The sequence below is a fragment of the Zootermopsis nevadensis genome, unplaced genomic scaffold, assembly GCF_977971745.1.
Source record: "Zootermopsis nevadensis isolate Lab colony 2312 unplaced genomic scaffold, Znev_1.0 Znev_ptg000022l, whole genome shotgun sequence".
In the NCBI taxonomy this organism is placed as follows: domain Eukaryota; kingdom Metazoa; phylum Arthropoda; class Insecta; order Blattodea; family Termopsidae; genus Zootermopsis; species Zootermopsis nevadensis.
The window spans coordinates 2,698,327-2,710,623 of record NW_028259154.1 but is presented as its reverse complement, the minus strand read 5'-3'; the positions used below and the strand labels follow the sequence as shown (position 1 = coordinate 2,710,623).

Here is a 12,297-nt window from a genome sequence, read left to right as displayed (position 1 = left end):
GTAATTTATACTCTTAGCTGCTCGCAACGAGGGTGAACGAACCGAGGATGAGATAGCAACGCGAAAAGAGTCTAGGAACGGAAAATGCAGGAGACCACTCAGAAGACCTAGGCGTAGATGGGAGGATAATATTAAAATGGATTTTAGGGCTAAGGAGTGCTTAGTGGGGGGATAAAATTTATGTGACTTAGGATTGGGACGGTGACGAACCTTGAGGTTACACAAATCGGACGAATTTCTTAGTTTTCTTTTTACTAACAGCAAATCACAGCGCATCACAGTACATGTATATGTTGTAGGTTCCCAGAGGCTTCAAGAACGCTCAGAGGATGCATGATGACGTCCAGTCCGGTACAGGAGCGTCCCTTGCAGCAGGGCAGAACGCCCTAGATTGTTATGTTCGAATGTAATCTAAGTGATAAACTACTTATGTGACGCAGACACAAACGTACTTAGTTTCTATGGGAATTGGGGCTTGGCACTTTGCTTAGCGTGACATCGATTGGCTCGGAGACGCTTTTTTGATAGTCTTCAATCTCTAAAAATATGACTACGTACTCCAGTCAGTGTATATGTGTGAGCGTGTCAAAAATGGCTGATTATTTCATTCCTTGGATGCCATGATGTAGTTATCGCGGGTAAGTTTAAAATATTTCACGAAAGGGAACTTAAAAAGATTCACGCGAAATTTAATAAAATCCGAAGAAAAATTCTGAAAATTCTAGGTATTAAACCGGGAGACAATGCACACACAGAAGTGCAGGAAACAGTCCCTGGAGAGTAAAAAGCAACTCCAGCCAAGAATTTTTACCTGATTTTATTGTCACTCGTAAATATTGAGTGTTTAGAATGACAAAAGTTTATTAGACCGTGCGCTCGTGTACCATGTAGCAACTGCTTCCGGTCACGCTTACCAACCTACTTGAGAGGAAAGCGAATTTTTCTCCGCCTTAAATCTATACCACACGCGTACTGACACACGGTGGAACCACTGACTTCGCACTTATTCAGCGTGATCTGTTCCATTAAACGGTTCGAGCTGGATATTAAGTCGACTTCTTGTAACGGAGCTTAATCAAGCACTGCCTTCAACCTCCGATAACCGTTCCCTGTGAATCGTAGTAATTTTCATACGCGTCGGAATAAAACAACTGGAAATTATCTCTAACGAATGGCTGGACCACTTTTACCTCATTGTCGCGCCTCATCCAGTATTTATCGCAATTCTATGGCGTGAGTGGATTGGCGGAGGCAGAAATGGGCCGACTTTTATTCTGCTGGGACGCCTGAACGCGCCCGACCCTCATAACAGCATCTGCTAAGCAGTTACTTGCACATATTAAACGCTTCGGCAATCTTAATTACGTCCCAATTAGTACTGCAATTACAATAAGAATGCCCTGCCTCGGTCAGAGTGCATAATGGCCGACGATAAGACACGAATGGCGACATTAATGCGGTTTAACCCACTGAAGCACAACGTGCTTTGATGTAATTACTCTACATTATACCGAGCGTGGATTTATGGATTTTATATGATTCTCCAAATGTACAGCTTGAACAAACTGATTCTGTGATGTAAAGGCGGGAACTACTTTTCTAATTAAACAGTTGAATTCAGGTTTAATGTTTAACTTAATATTCGGACTTAAGAGGGGGGATGTGTCTAGAAACTCAAGAAATTGTGCCCCTAAAACTGAAATCGAACTGAGGACGCCGAGGTGGAAGCGTGTGTTAGATGCATGCGAGAAACAAGAAAACACACAAACATTCGGTCGGGAAACATGACTGGACGAGACCGCTTCGAAGATCTAGTCGTGGATAATATTAAAACGCGTGTCAAAGGCACAGCACAGGACGTGGCGTGCTGTTGTACTAAACCTCTTAATTGCCTAGCAGTCGACCAGGCGCGATCCTGACCCACTGTCTCGTTCAGAGTCACCAAAATGTTGCCCGTTAGTCTCACTCTTGATCGTCCAGGCTGATTTTTCCCAAGAGGATTTTCGACCAGAGTTCCTTAACAAAACTCTTCACCTATTCCGGTTATGCACTTGGCTAAAATTCTGTTAATTCAGAACGGTGTGGGACGAGGCGGCTGAACTGTCGTCATATTCCTGGATGCACTTGAAGACCGTGTTTGATTTCAGCAGGGACACCGGTTCTGAGACCTGGTCTGGTCCCTGGACATCTCGAATATGAAGAAGGAAGCCCTGACCACTCAGAGAAGACGAGTCAAGAATACATAGAAATGCGTACAGTCCACGCACTTGAACACTCACCAAGGACGCCGAGTCTGAAGTTGAGGGTGACGACGACCACGTGCCCGTAGCTGGCCATCACACTGCCGTCGTAAGGGTTTCCCGAGTTCCACTCGTAAGACTCGCCGTGGATGTAGACGACGACGGCGTAAGGCGCCTCCAGGCCTCGGTTCCCTGCAACAAGATTATTCTTGTTCGTTTTCAAGGTACTCGATGGCGCTGTGCTAACCACAGAGGTTGTTTAGCGAAAATGTCGCTCTGGGTGCTCAACCGGAAATACGTACAGGCGAGATCCTTCAGTGCCAATGAAAAGTGACACTGGGACAGCTTTCTCTAAATGTTTCTATTTTTCTAAATTTCTAAATTACACCGACGTTCCATATGAACTGCAGTTACGCAAGGACAAAGTCTCAACCCTTGCAAAATTAACAATTACTGAAATATAATATATATTACGCATATAATAGTAATGGAGAATGTATTAATTGTGTTTTCCTAAATATGAATACGATTAGTATGCCAAACGTGACGAACTGATAAGTACAACCGATGACTGAAACGTGTACGAATAAAAAAGGGAAATATTGTTATGTGGAAATGTGTTTATATTTTAACATTTTCTATTGCAAAAACACGATAAAAAGTATTAACAATTTGTACCTTTAACAAATGGTAACAGGATGATGGAATTAAGTACGTTGAAATGGGCAGTGCATGTAGGGCGAAGTTGAGAGGCAACAAGCATGGATAAGCGGTAAGATTTAGACGGGCGCTTAGGAAAGTTCTGACCACAAATATTCCTTGAGTGAAGCCTCGAGCTCACCGAAACAGCAAGCCCAGCATCTAATCAACAAGATAATAATTTACGTCATCGCCATTATCTGCGCCCCATCGCCACGTGATCCTACAGGGTCGGGCAAGCCTCGTGCAAAACGGACATTTATGCCTTTAAAATAAGTTTTTCTCCAAGTCGATATTTGTAGCAGCATTTTTTAAACAGACTTAAGAAATAAGATTTAAAGACTAAATACTTATTTGTAGTTTATTAAACGACAATGCCAGTGGGTCAGAATAAATAATGGATTGGAAATTACATGCAAGCTTCTGTCCGGAGTTTGCCTGGAGGAGCTTAAGAACGCACATAAAACCACAGTCCAGTTAAGATCCGAACAAGGAACGTGAATAGCAAACCGCTCGACTGCGACATCTGGTGTGCCGACCTGCATTCGGGGCGTCGCCACGAGATTTCAGGTGTGCCGTGAATCTCTTATACGAGTAATAAGTTGTACGACTGTTTCATCCGGCATACGGAATGTTTTCATGTGTGTGCACTCTTAAAGGACAAGTATTTGTATATTTATGGCCATGCGTCATTTTGTACAGCCTTCTTTGTGAGGCAACATTTTATGTCCTTGACAAATCAGGGAGTTCTGCGGTTGAGAAAAGTTTCGGGAACATTTGCATAGAGTTGGTGATGGCCTCTTCAGCTCAGCCGGTTTCATCCGCTCCTCCGCCTTACTGCATGGTCTGACTATGCGAGATCTGATAATGAGATTCACTGCCGAAACTTCAAGTTGGACCCTTGAAGCGGGAGATACTTATTTCGACAAGTTACGACCGGAGTTTGGAAGTTTTCTAAAATGTCTGAAATGTTTGCCGAAGTAGGTTTCAATATTTTAGGTTATGTACTTTTCCGCACGAGACAGACGCCTAGGCGTAGATGGCAGAACTTTATTAATATGGATGTTAACATAAACGTAGTGACGTTGGAGTCGATATGTATCGATATCAGAAAACTACGGCCACTGGAAAATGAATCCCAGTCCTTCGCTGTATTCGAACGTTATTAACAGTGCATCATTTAATTATGAGCTGAGGCAGCTCAGTCAGTAGGGTTTGTAGCTAAAATGCTGGGGGCAAGGAGTTCGAATCTCAGCACAGTCAAAGCAAACCAAAACCTTGTCCTTTCCGTCACAGTCCTAGCCAGCTCGTTCTTTCCGGTTGCAATTCAAAGTACAAACTCGAATTTAGAGGGAAAAGCCAAACTGAATGTTAAACATTACGCAATGTTTCGTCAGACTTTAAAGTTGATATATTCAGGGAGAACATACAACGAATGGGTTTCTGTGACAGCCTTGGGGCAGGCAGCACCGTTTCGTCCAACTCTCCACCTACTTTCAATACAAGGCTGCTAAAGCACCAAACTATTACATATTTACCCTGAAGATGGCAACTGCAATGTTTTCCGAAACACTGAATAATTTTCAACATTCGACGCTGCTCATCCCCGAAAGCTGAAGCTGTAGAAAGAATACATTTTGCTAAAGAATACAAATTTCGGCTCTCTATAAAACTTACTTACCCCTTAAATCCACTATCCACATTCGACTTAATAAGCCACTTAACACCTTATGGCCACTAATCACGGTCTAGGATAGCATGTGCAAAATAACTTTTATTATTATTATTATTATTATTATAATAATGCTATTTTTTCTTATATGCACAGGCGTGGAGCGAGATTCTGTGGAGAAGGGAGTTCGTAGTTCAAAGACGTTTTAAATGGCAATCTATTTTAAAAATCTTTGATCTTCGTATTACTTTGTCAAAGCTCGACGCCAAAGAGCCGCTTAGAGACAGACCCATTCGGTGTCACAAGTAAAAGATTGACTGCCCACTACTTGTTTAATGTCCGGATTTTATAGATACGGCAATGAACATTTGCTTTCAGTGCCAGGGAATATTTCGAGTAACAACCAACCGCCCCAGGTCCATGTGCAGACTCCACATAAAGACGAAGTGGCGCTGGTTGTGGTAACCCTGTGGAAGTTCCCTCTTTCAACTTTTAGCACGAGTGTCTGGAAGTTGCTAGCATTTTAAGCTTTTCAAGTATCACATCTAAGGTTAGTTTACAAGCAGCATTTGAACTTTCTTTCTACTTTTATGCTCGTTACCACTGACTTTACTAGTTTGGCTTTGTTCCTGCGATATTATTACGACCCTGAAGAAGAGAACATTTCCGTGTAACTTTCTGGTCTAGTCATCGTACATAATAATCAAGGCATCCTGTAGAAGCAGAGGCGAGGTTAGACGTGCAGCTTCGTTACAGCTAGGGAGCCATCTACTTACCTCCCCATCAGTTCTGCCAACTGCCAACAGGAGCTCGCCTAAGCCCTTAAAAAGCTTTCTCTCTGTATCTCACATCCTTTCAGCGCACTTGAGAAAGATCTCTTCCCTTTTAGAACCATATACGCGCGTATCTTGTAGCAGACTAACAAAAACAAAACACAGTGCTCTGTATCCTGCATGTTATTCATGTTACCGTGGGATTAGGCATACTAGAAAGATATTAAACTTTTCAAGAAAGCGCATATTTAATCAACAACTTGAAAGTAACTGTGTTACAGGACGCAGCATTTAATGACATGAATCTACGCGCTGGTTTCTTTTGGGAAAACTTCATTTCCTTCAGTAGCCAACAGTTACTTTACCACCGAAGAAACATCTCACCGAGATATAGGCCTACACAAAACTGTAGTTCCCAGTTTCGTTTCTTATTCGACGAAAATTCTTCCATCTAATGGGTCATGCAGGGTTGCAAGACAGGATAAGTAAGGACGCGGCGAAGTTCAAGGTTCAATCGCAGTTGCCTTATTACGGGGACTGAGCGGATGAAGAGCCTTAGGATAGGTTTGGGATTCGAAGCCGAGCCCCCTCACAAAATAATATCAGACGTGGTAATCAGCGGAATGCGATGTTCGGTGAATCTGTAAGCGACGCAGTGGTTAGCGATTCAAGTTTTGACGACATCTGAGGCCGAGGATCACGACTAATGTTTTCGTTTTTCGTCAGTACCTTCAAAGAGATTACCGAATATCACATTAAAAAGGTCAAACCGCTTCAACACGACAGCCGGCCCGTGAACGCGAATCTAAGCTACTTAACCCGATGCAAACAGTCCATCTCTTTCTGAGTCTTGCAACTGAACATTCTCCTTCAGATTTCCACATCAGATGTTCGAGTGCATTCTTTTCCGCATGCCCAAGAATATTTATCGCTTTCTATACGTTGCTACAGAACGAAGGAAGTGAATTCTTCCTTTCTGAGGCGCGACAGCCTGAAGTCGGGCCTTGGCCTCCTCCCATGTGGGAGGTTTTTGTCAATTTTTGAAGTTTGCATTTGTGAGTAGTGAGTGACCAATCTGAGCAATTTCTACTCAATCCTGATTTGTCTGCCAGAGCCATCTAGTAGGGGGAGGTCGTATATAGTACCGGACAGTGCTTACTTTACCGAAACGTCGCTAGTTAGTGACACTTGTGAAGTATCGGAGTCTTGCCTCTGTGAGTGAATCTTTCAATTTTTACAAATCTTGAGATACATTGTTTATTTTTGAAAGGCTGTATCAACTAATTCTGGTAAGTGGAATAATTATTCAATTTATTTTATTTCGTTGTATCAACTACAGACTGCATGTGTGGAATGATTTTGTTCCAGCAGTAAGCACTGGATATACAGCAGCAATTTTCTCTTTACGTGTCTGTCGTCTAATATCGGACGGTGTGGTTTCTGGTAGTACCGGACAAAGAACAATATTATTTAAGAATAAATACAATTTATTTTGCTTCTGTTTTTACCGCTGATGATTATATATAAACTCTGTTATCTTTACTATTGGCTAGATAACAGGTTTTGGTGTTTCTTTATTTTGTTATTGAGTGATTACATTTCGGGTTATCCGCACTTCGCATGCTGACGGAATATGTGTCCACATATCTGCCGCCAATCTTATCTCGGGACGCGAGTTTACGTGTCTTCCTCCGAGACCCCGAACAGACCGTCACAACGTGACCCCTTCGGTCGGGGATCGTAATTGGACGCCGCCCCACAGAGCACAGTCGCCCTTGTGTTGGCGAAATTACTGATACGCTGGTGATGTTACCATTGGGAACTGTTCGGACGGGATTAACACGTTTGACCTGCGCTCCTATCACTCTGCAAAACAACGCTGACAAGCGAGCGAATACTTCCGAGGTTTTGCCATCGTTTATAAATGCAAATGTATTCACACGCATCCATTATTATTGAAGCACCTGGATATAATTTTACGTTTTTACACGTGCAATCTGCATTGAATACAAAATTTCGATAGTTTATTTTTGTTTATAATTATTTCAGGGCAGAATCCTATGTCTGATTCCTCTTGACACAGAAATAAATCTACAATTCTCCTCGAAAGATACCTTTTTCAGAATTTAATAGTCGATCATCTAGTGAAAACTCTTCGCCATATAAGCCAGTGACTTTGAGCCTTTTTCGTACAAAAAACTTATCTAATATCCTTTATAAATAGAATATAGAATTGTTACAATAGAGCTATGTTTTTTCACTCCAACGTGTAAATAAAATTTGCGACGAAAATATCTACAGAAATACAACAAAAAAACATGTATTTAAAAACAAAAGCGTAGAACCTACTCGAATCGCGGACCCCTTAGTCACAATGCACACACACACAGGGGTTCGCGAACCCCGGTTGAGAAATCGAAGATTCATCACCGCACTCACAAAAGGAACTCACGTGGCTTTGTTTTACTTCGCTCTGACTCAGTCCACACCATTTCCTTAACATCCATTCTAATATTAGGTCTTGAGGATCGACTTAATCCATCTGAGCCAGGACAGGGAGCACAGACGAGCTTTTGTGAACACGACAATGAACCATCACGATTCATAAAAGGCGGAAAAATTCTCGATTAGCTGAATGACTATCAGTTTAGCAAAAACGCAAGAAGTTAGTAACAAAGTGGTTGAGAGCAAAAGTGCTCTATCATTCCAGGGCGGAAAATTCCAGTTGGATCTACGAAGGCGTCTTCTCCACTCGCACACACAGATCCGAGGATCGCGTCAACAGTGCAGACGCGTTTACCCAAGACACTAAATGTCTGCACAGTCAGCAGACTCCTCGCTCTTGAAACCATTCCTACAGTCCGCAATGTAGCATTTCGCAGATGAAACTGGCAACTGAGCAGAAACTAAGCCCCATTTTAATTTAAAACAATACACAATCCATAAAACAAGATACTACGTTTTACACAAAGTACTACTCCGCTAATAAAAGATGAAAAAGTACAATCATTTTCAACACGCTCCTCCTCAGCTGGAAACCCGAATTACCCAAAGCAGTGGGTAAAGAACACAAGAAAGGCGGGGCGGAGGTCTTGGGGGTGGGTGGGGCGGGGCGGGGGGCGACTAACGCAGTGTCTTAAGGCTTTCGTTGAGGGAAGACACGAGAGGGGCTGCTAATTACACTGGCTGTTCATTATCTGCATTATTATTCTCTTTTGGAGAACACTTTACATGATTATTATTCCATCCACTCGCCACTTTATAGGGCATTTACTTCCATGTACCCGAGACAAACCTTGCCCCTGAGGCACACAGCGCAGTGGCTATTTCCGAAATACATTTTGTTCTTAATACGTGTATAATTTTATTGTGAGGGATGACTACATATTTTACGACAGCGTCTTTCGAATGATGTATGAAGATCCTAAAATAGCAGTTTTCTGAACTTCCCTGACGTCGTCTTCGCCCTGGATGTTGGCCAAATATTTTCTGAGTGACCTGGAGACAGTTCCAGTTGCTCCTGTAATTATTGGGATCACTTTTGCTTCCACTTTTCACATTCGCTGTATTTCAAGATGATCCCCGCTTTCTTCTTAATTACTTTCCTGGTACATCAATTAAGAGGCAAGTTCCATTTTTGTTTCGGAGTGTAATATCAGGTTTGTTATTTTGAATGTTTCTATCTGTTTTGACTTGTTGGTTCCAGAAAATAATTATTTGGCTATCCTGACTTGTCTCCACTGTCTTCGGGATGTGTTCATTCCAATGCTTCTTTCCTAGCTTTACCCCAGCTCTCCTGCATATGTCAAAATGTAACTGAGTCTTTTTCCAGCACTGGGCACATGACAGGCTTCATGGAGAAGCTGTTCGTAAAATACCAAAATGGCTGCTTCACAGAAGAATATGAAAATTCCCAACTCAAACAGGATTCGAACACACGGCTACCTGCGCACTGCATTGTGCCTCAAGCCAACGCTCTGAAGCAGAATAATTCTAATACATTTTGAAGAGTACAGAAGGTAATATTCTCGCCAGTGCGTGTCACATGCACCTAGGCAATATGAAAGCGATAACTGCAACTCTGCTCATTACACCGCCGAAAGCACGCACGAACAATCAGGTCGACGCAATAACAGCGAGGACAGAGAATAATTAGCATCGATTTTGCTCTCTAATGAATGGGAGTTGCAACTAGCAGCAACAGGGATCGGTCGTCCGACTGGAGGTCTTCGTCACCGGACAGCCCCAGGACTGGGGCAGAGCAACGCAAGAGAAGAACGAGGTGTACCGGATCATTGGCCTGCATTTCCGTTGTATTCCGAAACGTCAGATTTCGTACCTGAGTGTGTCGAATATTAAATCTGTACTGGTCTCTTGTTCCCTTGCGTTTTCTGGTTCTGATAGATGTCACGTACGTATAAACGGTATTCTCAAGACTTTGGTATGCAGACTCACTCGATATAATTCTGTTGCGAAAGGTTTGATGTCGCCAAATTTCCTCTATCCATTATTTGCAGTTTATTTAACGATACTTTTTCAGTAGCTCAGCCTATACAGCGTCGAATGGGAGGAAATGATGTGGAAGGAAGCGGTCGTGGCTCAATTTGAGGTATTATGAAGAAATTTTCTTGGAGGGACAGAGGACAACCAGTCATTATAGGCGGTCTCCGGGTCCAGATTTGAGCCCGGGACCTCCCGAATACGAATCCAATCGTCCACGACGTTCGGCATATTTTTCGTACCAACTACCGGGTGTTCCCACGACCACTAAATTGCGACTCACGAGTTGCGTGCACTCTGCCTCAGATCCCAGCGACAACTGCTTTTCAGAGCACGATTTGAGAATTTTATTTCAAAGCAAATTGAATTCCAGTTATTTTAGTGAAGAAACTTGCTGGGCACTCTGTAGGTACGGCAAATTCGTTGGTGTATATAAGCTTGTATAAATTAACATTTGTATCATTCACATCAGAAGATATAGCCCAATGCAGCCATCTCTGTTCAGCTCTGAACATTTTCAAGGGGAATATTTCCTCCCTCTCCGCGACTCACGGCGACCCAGCTCTACGTACAGGCGCGCCATCTTCTTTCGCAGTATTTATAATCCTACTTTTCCTGACTGCTTACGTACTGTAAATTCATAAAATGAACTTAGTGCTTTTCTTGTGGATTATGCCTTGTATGAAAACAATCGCAAGAAAGTTATGTTTGCAGAAAGTTGGCTAAACTGTTACCAGCTGTGAACTTAATTAAGCAGCAACTTTCGTAGCTTAGGCACTATTGCAAAAATGAGGTGTTTACAGACACAATCACTCTGAAACGTAGGCTTGGTGAACTAACGACGGACGTTTCGTCCGAAATAATGCGTTGCTCTAAGAAGGCTAGCCAAGGAGAATATCGCCTCGCCTCTCCTTAATCTGTAACTGACCTATTCCGAATTCATTTATCGATTACTGACAGCTAAAATCTCAGCCGTACAGAAGAAATCCCACCTTCTCGTTCAAGATCACTGCGTCCTCTCGTTCGGCTTTAGGAAGTTGCAATAACGCCTGATGACTTCGTATTTAGAGAAGCTGATAGTCGCTAAAGTGACCAAGAAACACCAGTTGCTGCTCCCTGTCGTAGCCTGTTGAATCCAGTCTGTTTCTCCATGATCCATTTTAATATTATCCTCCCATCTAAGCCTGGCGCTTCAAAACGGTGTTCTTCGTTCAGGGTTTGCGACTATAATTAGGTTTGCCTTTCTCGTCTGTCCACGCGTAACAGTGGAATGTAAGCAGTGCCTTCCACGAAGCTCTCCCGGGGGTTAGCGCCTGAGTCTGGCCTGAACAGCATCCGGCTCGCCGTCCGCGTAACTAGGTACAACTTCATCCCCTCAGGCGTACAGAAGCCAGTGTGCCTAAGGCAAGGAACAAAAACACGCGATCCCGCAGGTCTGGAGGCTGCAAGTTGATAGCGCAATCAGCAGTCTTACCAAGCGAACCAGCGGGAAATACTTACAAGATCACAGGCAAGCTTCGGAAAAGAGCAGAGCTGATCAACCCTGCGGGGTTAATGGAAAACAAGCCGATGTAAAAGATAAACTTTCGTTGGGAACACGAACTGCGGTCGACGGAGGACTAAATCGAGCAGCAAAACGCGACAGACGTCAACGAACACCGGACTACACGAATATCCGTAAAAGACAACTCAAATGACGATGGGAAAAAGAAAGAGCTTTCGTTATTATGATCTGAAAATAATATAATTAAAAAAAAAATAAACTCATAAATTTACCCGGAAAAGTCGAGGAACAATTTCCCCCACAGATGTAAAACCTGAAAGCAGAAACTTAACCACAAGAGACGAGGCTGTCTTTACCAACGTCACAGAGAAAAAAAAAATCTTGAGGGTGGATTATCGTACGGAATGGGCACTTAGAACGCGATAACTGAACCCGACGCCAATAAAATACGCAACAGTCCGAAGTCAAAACGTGTCTACTACTCTTGCTTCACTGGAAACACTGCTTGTTTGTAGAAATTTTATACGCAGTGAACGAGTGTAGTTGTGTGCATGAATCAGCAGCAGCCATTGCTCAGTTTGCAAACCGCGCGTATTTATGGGTCTCTGCGGTTGTAACGCCGAGGAAGGCTGAGACAGATCCACGTCAAGCGAGGTTTCAGTTTCAGAAACAGGAGATGATAAGGGCGATGGTTCTTGTTCGCAAGAATACTTCGGTTTGTCGAATGCACTCCACATAAGACGAACCGTGAGAAATGATACGTAGAAACTAGCTTAGCTACGCTCTGAAGGAGCCGGGCTGTTCGATTCCCGGAAGAGAAACTGCGATTCTCCAAGTGGCTTTCTACGACATCAGCGACCGAAACGTAAGGCCTACGTCACACTGCTGACGTCAGACATACTAATGTAT

The 12,297-nt window shown here is 43.1% G+C and overlaps 1 protein-coding gene across 3 annotated transcripts in view; it reads right to left on the bottom strand.

Annotated features, from left to right (window-relative positions):
• The window catches only part of LOC110834179 (neuroligin-4, X-linked-like), a 215,020-nt gene that overhangs the window by 14,631 nt on the left and 188,092 nt on the right, over window positions 1-12,297 (bottom strand). For all 3 annotated transcript variants that reach the window (XM_087353254.1, XM_087353256.1, XM_087353255.1), the window contains one exon: window positions 2,280-2,432. In XM_087353254.1, coding sequence (XP_087209380.1) covers window positions 2,280-2,432 — 153 coding nt within the window. The remainder of the gene's footprint in view (window positions 1-2,279; window positions 2,433-12,297) is intronic.